This window comes from Stenella coeruleoalba, assembly GCF_951394435.1.
Source record: "Stenella coeruleoalba genome assembly, chromosome: 2".
NCBI classification, from domain to species: domain Eukaryota; kingdom Metazoa; phylum Chordata; class Mammalia; order Artiodactyla; family Delphinidae; genus Stenella; species Stenella coeruleoalba.
The window spans coordinates 49,498,532-49,516,816 of record NC_137147.1 but is presented as its reverse complement, the minus strand read 5'-3'; the positions used below and the strand labels follow the sequence as shown (position 1 = coordinate 49,516,816).

Sequence of the window (18,285 nt, the reverse complement as noted above, 5' to 3'; positions counted from 1 at the left end):
ATGAAACATCTAGATTTTGCAAATTACATGAATACAGAGAAAGAAAAGCCAGGCATTTTTTAAATCAACATTTAAGATTACTAAGTAAATGCTATTTATAAATAAGTCAAGGCCCTAGTAAAATGCCATACCTTGCCACATTGCTTGTAGGAAATTCCCTTTTGGTTACAGTACTCATAGATGAGGGCTGCGCCTTGTACACATAACTTAGCTTTCAGAGATTCAGGTTTATAATAAATTCCACTATGTATGACACCACTGTTATGTCCAGTCTGATGAATAGCTATGGAACAAGAGAAACAGGTTAAGAGAAACTACATGACTCATTCAAAACTTAAGAAGTGGGGGAATACACTTACAGTGGAAGCTATTAGAGACCGCTATTTAAAATTCTGTCTGAGTTTGTTCTTATAGTCAGAGCACTTCTAGCCTCCCGTAGCAGCCAGCCATGGTGTCTGTGTCACATCCCTCCAGCCCATCTCTGACTTCCGCTACAACTTTGGTGCACAAACCGCCCCCCTCACCACAAGCAAACCGCTTCAAGGGTCCACTACAGCTCTCTGCCTTCTGCTCCAGGGCCTTTTCTAATATTTGGGGGCACAGGGACTCAACACCCTATGGACAATCCTCAACCAAAGGGACAGAAGCTGATGGATAAATGAGCACAATCCTGGGAAACATTAGGTAGCTCCTCGAGGGCTCAGTGGAATTAAGCTCACAGCTGCAACCTAGATAACGCACCCTCACAAGGTTGTTTCTCCTTCCCTGTTTACTCTCCCCACCTCCTCACTCCTGCCTCCTCGAATAACCTTGAAAAAAATCACCTACACCCAAATCCTAGTCCTAGACTCTGCTTTCTAAAGAATCCAAACTGGGACACTAACATCGACATTCAGCATGAAAGATGTAGAACTGACAAAATGAGCAGGTGCTCAGGTTAAGCAACACTGAGAACATACATACCTAAATCTTTCTCCTTTTCCAGAACACCAATGGAAAGAGCTGGATGTCGCAGGATGAGCGCTCTGGCAGAGGCAAGCCCCACAATTCCGCCACCAATAATGACTACATCAAATGAGCTTTAAGAGAAAGCCACCTTTAAAGTAATGCATGTTTACAACAGACTTTATCAAACTTGACAGTTTCATCATCAACTGACAAAGTATTAATTAGTTATCATTAAAATCAAATGTTTATTGGGCTTTGTGACATTTGGCTTTATACTAACGAAGAAACCTTTAAAAGTCACATGCATGTATAATCAGCTACAGCCAGCAGGCAGAGTGGCTAGCTGCCCAAGCTGCTCTAAGTCTCTATAATACTCTGCCCAACCTGGCTACATCAGTGGTTACTCTGTTAACTATCACACTCTCTCCTCTGCCATCTATTAGTTAAAAATTCAGGTGCAATATTCTTGAGGATAAGTTAACATTAAGTCTTTAACACCTAGTGTACAAAAATTTATAATTTTTTTATTCTGCTCAGAAGGAAACAGTCAGTGAGAACATCAAACTTAAGGAAATAAGTGGTCCAGAAACGGGCTCAGAACCAGTTTTAGCCATAACTCTGATTATATAATCATTTAAAAAATTAGAAAGGGTATGTATAGTCTATCTAAATCTAAAATGAGAAGCTTAAAAGATTACCACAAGCACTGATCTCGTGGTCAACAAATCTAGGTTTTACAGGAACGTGGCCTATTTTGCTTCTTCACCCCATTTATTTTTTTTCACCCCCTCCTGCATTATATTATTTCGATCTAAATCTTAAACATCATCTGTAAATATTTCAATATGTTATTTCTAAAATGGCTCTTTAAAAACACACACACAGGGCTTCCCTGGTGGCGCAGTGGTTGAGAGTCCACTCTGCCGATGCAGGGGACACGGGTTCGTGCCCCGGTCCAGGAAGATCCCACATGCCACGGAGCAGCTGGGCCCGTGAGCCATGGCCGCTGAGCCTGCGTGTCCGGAGCCTGTGCTCCGCAACGGGAGAGGCCGCAACAGTGAGAGGCCCGCATAATGCAAAAAAAAAACAAAAAACAAAAAACACACACAATGTCATTATTCTAACCAAAAAATTCAGTTTTTAAATATCATCAAATATTCACGATAAAACTTTTAGAAGAAAACATAGGAGAAAATCTTTGGTATTTAGGGCTACTTGAGGAGTTCACACCAAAACCATGACCCATAAAAGAAAAAAAAAATGATAAACTGGACTTCATCAAAATTAAAAACTTTTGCTCTGCAAAAGACTCTGTTAAGAGGATAAGAAGACAATGAACAAACTGGGAGAAAACACTTGCAAACCATATATCTTACAAAGGACACATTTCTCAAATATATATTAAGAACTCTAAAAATAAACAACTCAAGACTTCCCTGGTGGCTCAGTGGTTAAGAATCCACCTACTAATGCAGGGGATATGGGTTCGAGCCCTGGTCCGGGAAGATCCCACATGCTGCAGAGCAACTAAAGCTGTGCACCACAACTACTGAGCCTGCGCTCTAGAGCCCGCGAGCCACAACTACTGAGCCCGCGTGCGACAACTACTGAAGCCTGCGTGCCTAGAGCCCATGCTCTGCAACAAAAGAAGCCACCGCAAGGAGAAGCCCGCGCACCATAACGAAGAGTAGCCCCTGCTCTCTGCAACTAGAGAACGCCCGCGCACAGCAATGAAGACCCAACGCAGCCATAAATAAATAAATAAATAAATTTATTAAAACAAACAAGTCATTTAGAGAATAGGCAAAAGATATGAACAAACATTTCATCAAAGAGGACAGATATATAGATGGCAAATAAGTATATGAAAATATGTTCAATACCTTTAGTCATTAGGAAAATGCGAACTAAAACTACAATGAGACATCACTACACCCCTATCAGAATGGCTTTTTTTTTTTTTTTTAAAATGATAACAACAAACGCTGGTGAGGATGAGAGGAACTGGATCAACTCACACGTTACCGGTAGGAATGTAAAATAGTACAGCCACTCTGGAAAAACAGTATGGCAGTTTCTTAAAAAACTAAACATGTGCTTACTACATGTCTTAGCAACTCCACTCTTTGGCATTTATCCCAGAGAAATGAAAACTTACGTTCCTACAAAAATCTGTACATAAGTGTTCATAGCAGCTTTATTCATAATAGCCAAAAACTGAAACAGCCCAGATACCATTCAACTGGGGAGTGGTTAAACAAACTGCAATACATCCATATCATAGACTGCTACTCAACAATTAAATGGAACCCACTATCAACACAGGCAACACTTTAGATAGATCGCAAGGACATTATGCTGCATGAAAAAAGCCAATCTAAAGGGTTACATACTGTGTGATTCCACTTATATAACATTTTCAAACTGACAAAATTATAGAGCTGAAAAATAGATTCGTGGTTGCCAAAGGTTAGAAAGGGTGGAGAAATGGGATGTGAATACAAAGGGGTAGGTAACACAATCTCTGTATTGATGGAACATTTCTGTTTCTTAATTGTGGTGGCAGTTACACAAATTAACACACGCGGTTAAATTGCATAGTAACACACACAAAAATGAGTGCATGTAACAGCAGAGGAAATCATAAACAAAATGAAAAGACAATCCACAGAATGGGAGAAAATATTTGTAAATGATGCCACCAACAAGGGGTTAGTCTCCAAAATTTACAAACAGCTCATGTGACTCAATATCAAAAAAACAAACAACTCAATCAAAAATTGGGCAGAAGAGCTAAATAGACGTTTCTCCAAAGGAGACATACAGATGGCCAACAGGCACAAGAAAAGATGCTCAACAGCACTAATTATTAGAGAAATGCAAATCAAAACTACAATGAGATATCACCTCACACCAGTCAGAATGGGCATCATCAAAAAATCTACAAACAATAACTGCTGGAGAGGGTGTGGAGAAAAGGGAACCTTCTTGCACTGTTCGTGGGAATATAATTTGGTACAGCCACTATGGAGAACAGTGTGGAGGTTCCTTGAAAAACTAAAATAGAACTACCATATGACCCAGCAATCCCACTACTGGGCATGTATCTGGAGAAAAACATGGTTCAAAAGAATACATGCACCCCAATGTTCATTGCAGCGCTGTTTACAATAGCGAGACATGGAAGCAACCTAAATGTCCATCGACAGATGAATGGATAAAGATGTGGTACATATATAAAATGAAATACTACTCAGCCATTAAGAAGAATGAAATAATGTCATCTGCAGCAACATGGATAGACCTGGAGATTATCATACTAAGTGAAGTAAATCAGACAGAGAAAGACAAATATCATATGATATTGCTTATATACAGAATCTAAAAAAAATGATACAAACGAACTTATTTACAAAGCAGAAACAGACTCACAGACTTAGAGAACAAACTTATGGTTACCAGGGGGCAGGGTCGGGGGAGAGAGGGAGTTTGGAATTGACATGTACACACCGCTACATTTAAAACAGATAACCAACAAGGACCTTCTGTATAGCACCGGGAACATTGCTTAATATTCTGTAATAAGCTAAATGGGAAAAGAATTTGAAAAAGAATAGATACATGTATATGTATAACTGAATCACTTTGCTGTACACCTGAAACTAACATGACATTGTTAATCAACTATGCTCCAATATAAAATATAAATTTAAAGAAACATGAATTCACTTGAAATCAGATTTCTAAATTGTGACACTGAAATCAAGAAGTCAATGGAGCATTATTTTCAAGGAGAAAAAAAGGACTTCTAACCTAGAATTAAACTATCTCTTTTATTTTTTTTATTTATTATTTATTTGTTTTTATTTTTGGCTGTCTTAGGTCTTCGTTGCTACACACGGGCCTTCTCTAGTTGCGTTGAGTGGAGGCTACCCTTTGTTGCGGTGTGCGGGCTTCTCATTGTCGTGGCTTCTCTTGTTGTGCAGCACGGGTTCTAGGCGTGTGGGCTTCAGTAGTTGTGGCACATGGGCTTAGCTGCTCCACGGCATGTGGGATCTTCCGTGCCAGGGCTCAAACCCATGTCCCCTGCATTGGCAGGTGGATTCTTAACCACTGCACCACCAGGGAAGCCCAAACTATCCCATTTAAATATGAGGATTCAATAAAGCTATTCTTGGGTAAACAAGGCTACAGGAACTTTAACATGCAAGAGACACTCCTAAAAATACTCCTGGACCAAAAATTAATGAGTTAACAACTCAAGAAGTTAAATATAATAAAGAAAAATAAACATGTATATATAATATATAAAACATATATATAACAAAATATAATAAAGAAGAAAAATCTTTTATTTGAAAAGATTTATAATGTAGACAAACCTCTGGCAAGAGTAATGGGGGAAAAAGTGAGATGACACAAATAAATAAAACAGAATAATAAAGAAAAAATACGTAAAGACACAACAAGGATCTTAAACATAATCAAAGAGTATCATGGAGATCTATATGCTAATAAATTTGATAACATAGATGAAACGGGGTGGGGGACTCCTCGGGCAAAATTACTGAGGCATAAAGAAACAGAAATTTTGAATCAATCACTATAAATTAAAATAGTCATCAAAAGCTTTCTACCTAAACACACACACCCATACATTTTACCAAACTTTCAAGGAACGGATAATCTCTATCATCAAAGATATTCCAGAAAAATTTAAAGGGTTGAGAACTCCCTAACTCATTTTATGAAGCACATATGAACCAGGTTCCAAAACTGGATAAGAAGTACAAAGAAGCTTCTATACCAGTAAGATCCAACTGAAAGAATAATATAAAATAAGATACTATTTACAATAGCAACAAAGCAATAAGGGAATCAAAGAATTAACCTAAGAAAAAAGAACTTCACAGAGAAAAATTTTAAACTCTATTAAATAACAAATGAGGGACTTCCCTGGTGGCGCAGCGGTTAATAATCCACCTGCCAATGCAGGGGACACGGGTTCCAGCCCTGGTCCAGGAAGATCCCACATGCCGCGGAGCAACTAAGCCCGTGCGCCACAACTACTGAAGCCCGCGGGCCTAGAGCCCGTGCTCCGCTACAAAGAGTAGCTCCTGCTCTCCGCACCTAGAGAAAGCCCCTGCGCAGCAATGAAGACCCAATGCAGCCAAAAAATCAACAAATAAATAAACTTTAAGTAACAAAGAGTATGCATAAATGAAAAGATATGCCAAGTTCATGGATGGGAAAACTCAAAATTATAAAGAAGTAAATCTCCCCCAAATCTATCTACCTAATTTCAATAATATTTTCAAAATAATATTTTAAGATACTAAATGTTATATAGAATAAAGGTCTATAAGTAGTAAAGCAATTTAAAAAAAACAAACAAGTGCAAAACTTCTAAAACTGATGAAAATCTGAATAAGGCCGGTGGATTGTGCTAATGTCAATTTCCTGGTTTGATACTGTTATTACAGTTATGTAAGGTGTTGCTGGGGTAAATTGGGTGAAGAAGGGTACATGAGAGCTCTCTGTTCTTTTGCAACTTCCTATGGATCTATAATCATTTCAAAATAAAAAGTATAAAAAGAAAAAATAAAAAGTATAAACAAAACCTTCACTAACCTTACCTTTCTTCCCTTAAAAAAAGGTTCCCAAAAGAGCTGTCTACAAACCCCCACGATGAATCACAAATCCTATCCCACTCTAATCCCCCTCCAATCCACTAATACACAGCAGCCAGAATCAACTTCAGAAACATCAACATTTAATCACTTCTTTAAAACCCTTTAAAAGCCTCCCAGCGCTCTTAGAATAAAATTTCACGTGTATTTAAAACAAAAACTGTGCTGTGATGTAGCCCCTCTCCGATGTCATTCCACACCATCTCTGCTCCGCTAAGCTCTAGTCACACTCATCTTGCCCACATTCTAGTTCCCGAAACAGCCAAGACCTTTCCAGCTTTGAAACCTTCGCATAAACCATTCCCTTTACAGAGAGCAGAGAAAAACAGTAGTGGCGAATGTGGTCTCCAAACTTCAAATCACAGGGCGCTGAATTTTGCGGGGTTTAATTAGCAACTAACTGAGCTGCTTCTCACAGGGGCAACTCTATGCAGCATGCGTGTGCCAGGAACTGATTGATATAGGACTGGTTTTAGATCTTCCAAGTAACATCAGGAAGGCCAGCGAATAAACAGCATATTTGGTTGCTTACAGTGTGTTAGGTCCTTTAATCCTCAAAACAACCACTTAACGCGATACTAGGATCCTATTCACAACTGAGCTTTTAAGGAGCTTAACTAACCCGCCCAGAGTTGAATAGGAAGTGGTGGGGTGGTATTCAGAGCCAGAACTGTTCTTGACCTCTACTCAACACTGCCTTTCTTATTCTTTTCCTCTCGCCCACAAACCTACAGATGATCCAAGCAGGTAGCTCCTGGCACCATAGGTTGGAGCCCGGGATTCACAGGATCCCGACCCTCTCCCACGCCGAGGACAGGGAAGTAGCGCAGGGGCAGAGGTCCAGCACGAGGCACCTCTGAGAGAAGCAGCGCAGACCGCGGGGGGGGGGGGGGGGGGGGTCGGGCCAGCGGCTACTCACCTGGTGCTGGCTCTGCGGCCACCTTGGCACAACAGCCAGGGCTTCCCCGGCGCGGGCGCGCACGCCGCGGAGAAGCCCCCGGGAAACCCCCCGCGGGCCAGTCCGCAGACACTGCCTAGGTAACGTAGCGCTGGCACCATCGCCTGCGCCTCCTCCCCTGCCTCAAGCCCCAGGAGCCGGCCCTTGAGCCCTACACTGCCCAGGTCCAGGCGCTCTCTAGCCCCGCCCCCAGACAGAGGCCAATGAGGGGCGCTCTTTCGCCCCACGTGAGAGCAGCCGCCAGTGGCCAATGGACTCGCGCGGCGGAGGGCGAAGGGCAAGCCGGCGCCGCCGTAGACGCTGGGGACGCTAACTCGCTCCCTCCTTTTGACGCTGTGAGTAGAGGAGCTAGGCCCCGGGTGGGGCGGGTCTAGGGTGGTGGTTAGCCTCTGCCCTTTCCCTTCTCCCATCGCTAGGCTGACTGAAAATCTGGCCCACCGAGTCGGGCGTCCTCGATCTTCACCGCCGAGCGGACTCGGGGCCGCGGAAGAAAGTCAGGATGATTATGGTGAAAACTGTCGTTTGGGCAAGCCCAGCTGCCTCCCCTCCTCCCGCCAGGCCCCGCCCCTCTCGACCCCGCCCCGCGTCACTCGAGGCTCCGCCCCTATCAACCCCGCCCCCCTCAGACCCGCCCCGCGTCACTCGAGGCTCCTTTCAGGGCACCGCGATCTCCAACCCGGCTCCCACCCAGTGGAGTGGCCACTGGAGGGGCGCTCGCTGTCCAGCCCTAGCCCTCTCCGGACGGAGGCTCTGTCATGGCAACGCCTGATAGCCTGCAGTCTTCTGGACTTCCATATATGTGGCTCCTGACGTGCCATTCATTCATTTATTGGTCCTGTAAATATTGAGCACCTAAATGAACCAGACGTCTCGGTCTCTGACATCATTTAGCAATCTATTTCCTTTTTTAAAAAAATCCTGGACCGAGATATACTTTTAAATATGCTGTGCGGGCCTGGGAACAGCGACTCACCTGTGCAGGTCACTTCACCCCTGTTTATCTGTAAAATGAGGGAAGTGGACCATGTAATGTATGAAAAACCTGTGTTAAATTACGTGATCCTTTATCACCATGCCTAACTAACATTTATCACCATGTTTAACTAACATTTGTTCTCTCTGCTTGTTGGAAGTTTTTTAATTTTTAGGGTCAGGACAGCTGAACAAAAATAGAATCATTTAACTTTATTGCTGGAAGGACTTATTCTTGCCTGTGTGAATTTGGCTCCAGTTATTAGTCGGGTAGCTTGGGGAAGTCACTTCACCTCTTTGCCTCAGACCCTTCTCTGTGAACTAGGAGTAATAGCAGGATCTCCTTCATGTGGATTACACGAGATAAGGCTCATCAGATGTTAGCACAGTAAAGTGCTCGATAAAATGATGGCTTTTATTATGTTTATATTGGTTTTATCACCTGGACAGTTGTACATATTTTCTTTATTTGCGAAAATAATGTGGAATGTTGCCTGCTTGTTCATCACAAATGAAAAAAATAAGAAATGGTTATTTTTTTAGTTCAACTTTTTAATTTTAAGCTAATCGTAGATTCCCATGCAGTTGTAAGAAACAGTAGAGATCCTGTGTACCCTTTACCCAGTCTTCCCCAATGGTAACATCTTGTAAAAGAATAGAACAATAACTCAACCAGGAAATTGACATTGACACAGCCCATGGATCTTATTGAGATAACCACAGTTTTACCTTTGTGCATGTATTTAGGTCTGTATAGTTTTTATCACATGTGTAGGTTTTGTTTTGTTTTGTTTGGCCGCGCCGTCGGGCTTTTGGGATCTTAGTGCCCCGACCAGGGATTGAACCCCAGCCCTTGTCAGTGAGAGCTCAGAGTCCTAACCACTGGACCACCAGGGAATTCCCCATGTGTAGATTCTTGTATCCACCACAGGCAAGCTACAGCACAGTTCCATCACCACCAGGATCCCTCGGTTGTCCTTTTATAACTACACTTCTCTCCTGCAGGGCACCCTCTTCCCCGTTCTAGTCTCCCTTTCTAAAATTTTGTCATGCCAAGAATGTTACATAAGCAGAATTATACAGTATGTAATTTTCTGGAATTGACTTTTTCACTCAGCATAATCCCTTGAGATCCATCCAAATTGTTGCATGTATTGATAGTTCATTCTAATTGCTGAGACGTGTTTCATGGTATGGATGTACCACAGCATGTTTAACCATTCACCCATTGAAGGACATCTGAGTTACTTTTAGTTTTTAGCTATTTCAAATAAAGCTGCTATGAAAATTAGTGTACAGCTTTTTGTGCGAGCCTGTTTTTGTTTTTCCGGGATAAATGCCTAAGAGTCCAATTTCTGGGTCATATGATAAGCACATGTTTACTTTTGTAAGAAACTGCCAAAGTGTTTTCCAAAGTGGCTGCACCATTTTACATTCCCACCAGCAATGTTGAGTGATCCAGTTCAGTTCCTCTTCAGTGTCACCAACTTTTGGTACTATCACTATTTTTTATTTTAACCGTTGCATGGGATGTAGTTGATTTGTTACTAGGTTGAGTACAGAATTATACAGTTTTAGGGTCTGTGGTCAGGCTTTCATGGGTCAGCCCAGAGTAGTGACTTTTTTACTACTCTGTGATTTTGAGCACGTGCTTCTGAGTTTAGCAAAGTGAAAGAACTCAAAATACACATGCTCTTTTTGTAAAATTTTCTCTGCTTACCTTCTCCCCTAGGCTTGACTGTACATTAATTTGTTTCATTTAGATAATCTCACATCAAGAGCTCACCTTACATTCATTCACCCTGTAATGTCTTTGGCTAGAGACATTTGTGTTCTAGCCACCACCCTCCTCAGCTAAGAATTCGTGTTCATCTTCCATCTAGGTCAGAACCTATGTGAAATTAGTTCAATGAGTGTCAAGCAATATTAGCCTAAGAGTGGCTTTTGGAAACTTTGCTTCTCATTCCTAAGCAATTGCTCTGCTGTTCTATTTCACTAGACTCTAGACACCTCAGGAATAAGAATTGGCATCAATAATGGATGAATTTGCAGTGAAGTGGGGTTATAATTTGGGGAGTAAAAATGCCCCAGTTCTGACATCACCCACCCCTCTCTTCACACTTTTACTGCCCTCAAGAACAAGTTGGCTAGTTCAGTCTTTTTGACCACTAAAATAGCCAACGTTTTGAATAGCCCACCTAAGTAATTATGTCTCATATGTAAAAAAAGAACTTCCATTTTTTAAAAAAAACTTGTTTATATGCAAATTGGGGGACTCTCCATATCCTATTTTGAGTCACACATTAGAGGTCTGGTCTTCTCTAAGTCGTGAACATATAGCAACTTTTAGAAACATCTGTTACAAACTTATGGCTCTAAGCTGTGTTATGATAGTAAGAAGAATTTTAAAAATAATTTTAATTCCTAAATTATTTATCACAGCGGTAATTTAGTAGTGGTTATTTTTTAACTTGCATTTCACTTGTTTAATTTATTAAAGCTAAATTCATCAACTCACCACCAGAGGTCTCCTCTTTCCCTCTAGAAAGCATTCTCAGAGGTAACTGCTTGAATTCATCTGAAATTCCTAATATCAATTAACAAAGTAGCAGTTGAGAATGCAAAAACCTACCAATTAGTTTTTTTAATTTATTGCTAAATAAAAACTTAATTTTCATGTTTAAATTATTTTAAATATAATATCTAATATTTTTAGAGATCATAAGCTGAAGTAAATTTGGTTTAATCCTTCCCTTAAGCAGAAATACAAGGTGGGCCAAAATGAATCAAGTGAAAGTACTTCAATTTTCACAAACCTCTCTAATTTACCCACTTAATGAGTTTCCTTGGTTTCTGCATGAAAATGTATCACCCATTGAAGATTATTAATTGCCAAATATTTATTAAACTTGCATTAGGGAATGGTGCTGTGCTAGGTGCTAAGAAAAATGGAAATGAGTTATATGTGATTCTTGCTCTTTCTTTTGCCCTTCATACTTTTCTTTTTTCTGCCTAACTGGAAACTCTTAATCATCCTTTGAGACCCATCTCAGAAGACACCTCTAGTATGAAGCCTATCCCTCACTCCCTTCTCTAAGCTCTCACAGAACTTGTCCATACCTCCATTAAGACATCGTGTTGCATGTTATTCATTTGTTTATATGTCATCTATACATATATGGTATATATACTACACATTCTATGAGGACAGGAACCATGTTTTTCTCGGTCTCTCTCCTGTGTTGTTTTGTTTTGCTTCTGTCTTGCCATTGAATCTCTTGCACTAAGTATAGCAGACATTCAATATTTATTGCATGATTGAATGGATGGATGGAGATGGCATTTGAGTAAGGTCTTGAGGTTGGGGAAGATTTCCATAGGATTCTGGGGGGCGGGGAGGGATGGTAAATGGAGGGAACAGCCTGAGTTGAAGCTGGAAAGCCCAGATTTGTAAACAAGGTTGGCAGCCAAAGGAGTTACTGAGATGGGCACAGGTGGAGAGAGATTTAACCAAAATGTGGGAGGAAGTAGCAGGGGGAGAAGTTTGCAGTAATGAAGGCAGAGTGATGATGGAGAAGGGATAAAGAGGCTAGTAGATGGCCCCAGGGTTCTGTCCTCAGACCTCAGCTCTCTCTGTTTTACAACCCAACATCCTTGGGCACTTCCTCAGCTCTAAGGTAGTTCCCACTCAGGCCTCTTTCTAGTCCTCTTCTTTTTCCTGAGTTCTAGAACCATCCAATGACTGAGGAAAGAGCCCTGGACTAATAAGAGAGAAAACTAGGTTCCAGTTTCAGCACTGCTAACAATTAACCATGAAACATTGGACAGGTCCCTTTAAACACATGCATTTATTAATACCCCACCTTGTTCCAGAAAGGATTTAGGGTGTCAGCAAGTTACTTATTATCAGGGCTTAAGTTTCCTCATCTCTAAATGACCCTCAATCTTGATGCTGCTGTCTAATATTCCTGAAGCATAGTTCTAACCATGCCAGTGCTCTGTGCTAAAGTCTCAATGATTCCTAGCCACCTGCAGAAGACAAACTTTCTGGCTGATCATGGGAGACCCTTCCCGATGTGACTGTGTACATTGTCTCCCTCCTCTTCTCATGACCCCCATGTGCTGAGCCAACTGAACTACAACATGCCTTAAAGGTTCCTGCCTCAGCTTATCACCTGACCTACATTTTCCTGGCATCTTTGTCTATTGAAATCCTTGTGTGTCTTTAACTCTTTTGAGGTCTTTTCCAGGTTCTATCATTTATTTTAACTACCTGGTAACTTGTTTTAGCTCACTCCACCCTGCATTAAATTGTCAGCTCTTCAAAGGCAGAGACCATGTTTCATTTATCTTTGTTTTCTCCCCACCTGGCACACTATCAGAGAAACTTGAATTGAGATAAATCAGGTTGAGACCCAATTCCAAAATCGCCTTCTCAACTCATAGTTATGGGTTTTTACAGCTGGAAATCATCTGAGCAAATCATCTCATTTTACAAATGAGAAAACCAAGGGTCAGAGAGGTGAAGTTACTTGCCCAGTCTTTCCCAGCTGCCCTGTACAGCTCTTGCTTTGCACTGTTCTGGGGACACTACTTGCAGCCTTGTGATAGGAAGATCTGTTTCCACGACTCCTCTCCTTTTCTGGACGTAAGTGTCTTAATCTTGACACATTGCTCCTTAGGTGATTTTAGTTTGTCATTTTGGTACTGGAAATGTAGATTGGGACTGGAGCTGGTTTCAGTAAATTTGTAGATGCACTGCCTGCATGGACACCAGGTGGCACCACTGCAGGCTGACTCCAATTGAGGAGTGAACAAGTAGAAAGAACAATGTCCAAGCTGGAAGGAACCATAGAGACCATTCAATTCAGCCTCTCATTTTTGCAGCAAAAGAAACCAAAAAACAGACAGGAGTAACTTGCTTAATAACTATTGAGTGGCAAGTGAGTCATCAGCTTTATCAGCACAAGAGCACTGACTCTGAAGTTGTAAAGTCAGTTGCCGTATGTATGGGACTCTGATTCCCAGCTGATGATCTAATATGAATACTGTTTTATGTGTCTAGATCAAATGATGCTGTCTGGAAAAATTTCCCAGCAGTTCTGTGGCTTAAAGAAACTCCCAAGGTCACGTGACTTCCGATACTTCTGGGGCTGGTTGAATGCAGTGTTTAATAAGTAAGTTTAACTAAAGTGAAGAAACGTGGGAATTGTTACAGCTTGATGAGTTCCCAGTAGCTAATTTGGTTATTTCTTGTGTTTCAAATGTTTTTCGTGTCGTGCATGCAGTACGATCCCAAATAAAACATACAAGCACTGAATAAAGATCAGAAAAATAGATTACAGACTATTAACTGTCTGGGTTACAGGACTTAAGTGATTCTTATTCATCCTTTCAATGCCTTTCAAGTTTTCTGAAAAGAACATTTATTACTTTTGTAATCAGAAAAGCTCAGTAAATGTAATTTTAGAATATTTTATTCTATGGCTTCTTAAGGGATGTAGTTAACCTTTTGAATACTATCAAGGGAAATCAAGGTTTTAAAAAGTTGGTTGGGGGACTTCCCTGGTGGTGCAGTGGTTAAGAATCTGCCTGCTAATGAAGGGGACACGGGTTCGAGCCCTGGTCCGGGAAGATCCCACATGCCACGGAGCAACTAAGCCCGTGTGCCACAACTACTGAGCCTGCGCTCTAGAGCCCGCAAGCCACAACTACTGAGCCCACATGCCACAACTACTGAAGCCCACACACCCAGAGCCTGTGCTCCGCAACAAAGAGAAGCCACCGCAATGAGAAGCCTGCACACCACAATGAAGAGTAGCCCCCGCTCGCCGCAACTAGAGAAAGCCCGCATACAGCAACGAAGACCCAACACAGCCAAAAATAAATATATAAATTTATTTTAAAAAATAAAATAAAATAAATAAAAAGTTGGTGGCATGCTTAGAAATATCATTTTGAAACTGACAAAACTAACCTCCTTGTTGCTCAATATAGCATTAATACCACTAACTAGAGAAAAGGGCATATGTTAAAATTAATGAATATCACTTAATGACATTCATTTGAACAAAGGTTCAAAATTATTCCCTTTTTAATCTTTTGTCATTAATAAAAATGATAACCAAGTGTAGTCATTCATTCAAAACATAGATACTGAGTACCTCCTGGTGTGAAGCTATTGTGCTACATACGAATCAATGAAGACTCAATGTCTGCCTGATAAACTCACATAAGAATAACATGCCTTGACAGAGTTCACTTGAAAACAAAAACAAAAGCAAAAAAGGTAGCAGGTAGAGCCATCGAATGTTTTCTTTACATGGATTTCACTAATATATTATCTCCCTCCTCATCATGTGAAGTGAAAAGTGGTTGCTATTCTGTATTTACTTTGGTGAACATAGTTAAGAAGCTAGTGACTATAGTAAAAGCTACCGGCTTTTGTTCTCTTGCCAACAGAGTGGATCATGAACGCATCCGGGATGTTGGCCCTGACAGGGCAGCGTCCGAGTGGCTGCTGCGCTGTGGGGCTCTGGTGCGCTACCACGGCCAGGAGAGGTGGCAGAAGGACTACAACCACCTCCCAACAGGCCCTCTGGACAAATACAAGATTCAGGCAATTGATGCCACTGATTCTTGTATCATGAGCATTGGATTTGATCACATGGGTAACTGCCCTATCATTTGTTATGGGAAATGCAGGTGATTTGCAGTGACGTTTGGTTGCAGTTGACTCACTATTATAGTCATAGGTGTGTCCTTTTTGCCTTTTTCAGTCCAATCCAGCTTGTTTCTTCCTGCGTATGATATTTATTTTTAAATTAAATAGAGGTTACAAATACCTTCCTCTCCTTTCTCCCTGCACTAAGCTTGTCTCTACATGCCTTTATTCTGTGCTTTATTGACTTAAAATTCAAGGCCTTGTTTGTCAAATTTTCTTTGTCAAACTTCTGTCATTGAGAAACGCTCACGAATGTAGAAATAATTATATCCACACAGCTTCTGCTTGTGTGGGCATTTCTTTCCTCCAGTGCATTGGGCATCTGACTGCAGAATGGCCCTGTCCATCAGCACAACCTGTATAGTGAATACCTTGTATGGTTAATAGGGTGACTGATCGTTACTGTTTTCCTGGGGCTAAGAGGTTTCCTAGGACTTCCAATCCTAAAACTAGAACAACTCTGGGCAAACTAGGATAGTTGATCATCTTAATGGTAAAGCAGGTTCTTAAACTGTACTTTTTTTCCCCCAGAAGGCCTACAGCATGTTGAAAAAATAAGGCTATGCAAGTGTCACTATATTGAGGATGACTGCTTGGAGAGACTTAGTCAACTTGAAAATTTACAAAAAAGCATGTTGGAAATGGAAATAATTTCATGTGGGAATGTCACAGACAAAGGTGTCATTGCTTTGCATCATTTAAGGTAGGTGGTCAGTGCCAAAATGGAAACTTGATAATGTTAAGGTGAATAATCGGAATTTAAAACAGTTGAGAGGTGGTCTCTTTTTTTCAATTCTGAAAAATATAATTTATGAAAATGACTTAACTGTCAGCTATAATATTTTAAAAGTTTAAATTATCACCCTTAATATGTTATGGTTGTATTGCATTTTTTAGGGAGCATCTTTTTAAAAAATTGACCTACATAAAGCACCTAGCAGGGTTCCTAATACAGAAAGCTTTCAATAAGCACTAGCTGTTATACTTCCTCCCTATTTTTAATTTCCCCTATGTTCTGCCAGTAACCTCAGCACCACAGAAGTCTGAGAAATCTTAAACATTAGAACCAAAAGTACTAGATTGTTTATCTCTTACATTAGTTGAGGCTTTAAAGCTTCACCTTTTAATACACACTTGGTTCCTTTAAGAACTTTCCCAATTTCTTTTCCTTCCTAGGTTAAGATTCATATTTTTAAAATTCAATTTACCTAAACTAAGAACAAAAACATGAAACCGTTCACCCATTTCTCCCACTCCCCACCCTGTGCCTTTGGCAACCACCAATCTGTTCTATGTATCTATGAGCTTGCTTATTTATTTATTTTTAGCTTCCACATATAAGACATCATACAATATTTGTTTTTCTCTGACTTATTTCACTAAGCATAATGCCCTCAAGGTCCATCCAAGTTGTTGCCAATGCAGAATTTCATTTTTTTATGGCTGAATACTACATCATTGTATACATATACCACATTTTCTTTACCTAATCCATCAATGGACGCTTAGGTTGTTTCTATATCTTGACTATTGTAAATAATGCTGCAATGAACATGGGGGTACAGATACCTTTTTGAGTTAGTGTTTTTGTTTTCTTCAGGTAAATACTGAAAAGTAGAATTGCTGGATCATATGGTAGTTCTGTTTTTAATTTTCTGAGGCACCTCCATGCTGTTTTACATATGACTGCACCAATTTACAGTCCCACCAACAGTGCACAAGGTCTCCCTTTTCTCTACATCCTCACCAACACTTATTTAGTCTTTTTGATAATGGCCATTCTAACAACAGTGTGAGGTGATATCTCATAGTGGTTTTGATTTGCATTTCCCTGATAATGATGTAGAGTATCTTTTCATGTACCTGTTCTCCATCTGTATGTCTTCTTTGGAAAAATGTCTATTCAGATATTTTGCCCATTTTAAAAATTGGATTGTTTGGGGGTTTTCCTATTGAGTCGTATGAGTTCTTTATACATTTTGGATGTTAGTTCCTTAACAGATATATGATTTGCAAATATTTTCTCCCATTCAGTAGGTTGCCTTTTCATTTTGTTGATGGTTTCCTTTGCTGTATATAAGATTTTCAATTTGATTGAAACAAGTCCCACTTGTTTATTTTTGCTTTAGTTGTTTTTGCTTTTAGTGTCAGATGCAAAAAATCATCACCATGAGTGATGTCATATTTTATATTTAACATACAAAGGAGCTCTATGCCATAATATACATAAAATATTTGGAAGAATTCAGCAGCATTATTGATGTAATTCAGAACAACTAAACTGTCCAAGGTCTGGCTTAGTGCCTAGCAAGAATTTCATTTAAAGTAGTACTCTAAGACTACCGTTCTAAAAGTCATTTTGAAAGTGTAGGATGATATGAACACATTCTGTGTGTAGCTTTTTTAAGTCAATAAAGCAAGTTTATTTTTAATGCTATGAGTAAAGGCCAAATTAAATTAACTTTAAAAAATTTCTCTTCCAGAAACCTCAAGTATTTGTTTTTAAGTGATCTTCCTGGCATAAAAGAAAAAGAAAAAATTGTCCAAGTCTTTAAAACATCACTGCCTTCTCTGGAACTAAAATTAGACTTGAAGTAAAATAGTAATATTCAGTAAGTGTCTTATTTCAATATAAAGTATCATGTGCAATTGTTGATCCTAAACAGCAACAAATATTACATAAACATCAACAGAACTATAAGAATGTTATACCACAACATTCTAGCAGAGTCCATCATGTAGAAAATAAACATTCAGATGTGATTCACTAAAGTTACTAAGTTAGAAGTGAGAATTTAGGTACATTAAATCATTTTAAGAAAAATGCAAACCAGGTACCATTTTAATTCTTATATATTCCTTATTTTATATCAATCCTATATAAATATCTCTTGATGTAGATACTTAAGAGTTCTTTAAAATGATTTAAATGTACAACACAGATATTCTTTATTTTTAACAGTAATTTGTTACATTTTACTTTAAAGTTTTTG

General features: G+C 39.9%; 2 protein-coding genes across 5 annotated transcripts in view; one reads left to right on the top strand and one right to left on the bottom strand.

The window, feature by feature from the left end:
* L2HGDH (L-2-hydroxyglutarate dehydrogenase) overlaps positions 1–7,768 on the bottom strand; it is a 49,790-nt gene extending 42,022 nt beyond the window's left edge. Inside the window, exons 1-3 of one of the 3 annotated variants that reach the window (XM_079913225.1) lie at positions 7,558–7,768; positions 964–1,079; positions 132–283 (exon numbers count right to left, since the gene is read on the bottom strand). In XM_079913225.1, coding sequence (XP_079769351.1) covers positions 132–283; positions 964–1,079; positions 7,558–7,697 — 408 coding nt within the window. In that variant the 5' untranslated portion in view covers positions 7,698–7,768. The remainder of the gene's footprint in view (positions 1–131; positions 284–963; positions 1,080–7,557) is intronic. The other 2 variants (XM_079913226.1, XM_079913229.1) reach the window with 2 other exon arrangements.
* A 77-nt stretch (positions 7,769–7,845) lies between these two features.
* On the top strand, positions 7,846–17,932 carry DMAC2L (distal membrane arm assembly component 2 like). Of its 2 annotated transcripts, XM_079913234.1 has the most exons (5): positions 7,846–7,931; positions 13,634–13,745; positions 15,031–15,239; positions 15,824–15,995; positions 17,776–17,932. In XM_079913234.1, exons 2-5 carry the CDS (start codon positions 13,639–13,641, stop codon positions 17,888–17,890), a joined length of 603 nt encoding a protein of 200 aa, XP_079769360.1. In that variant the 5' UTR covers positions 7,846–7,931; positions 13,634–13,638; the 3' UTR covers positions 17,891–17,932. The 2 variants fall into 2 exon arrangements, with proteins under 2 accessions (XP_079769360.1, XP_079769359.1); XM_079913233.1 differs by lacking the exon at positions 7,846–7,931 and having other exon boundaries at positions 13,453–13,745.
* Positions 17,933–18,285: the final 353 nt, after the last annotated feature.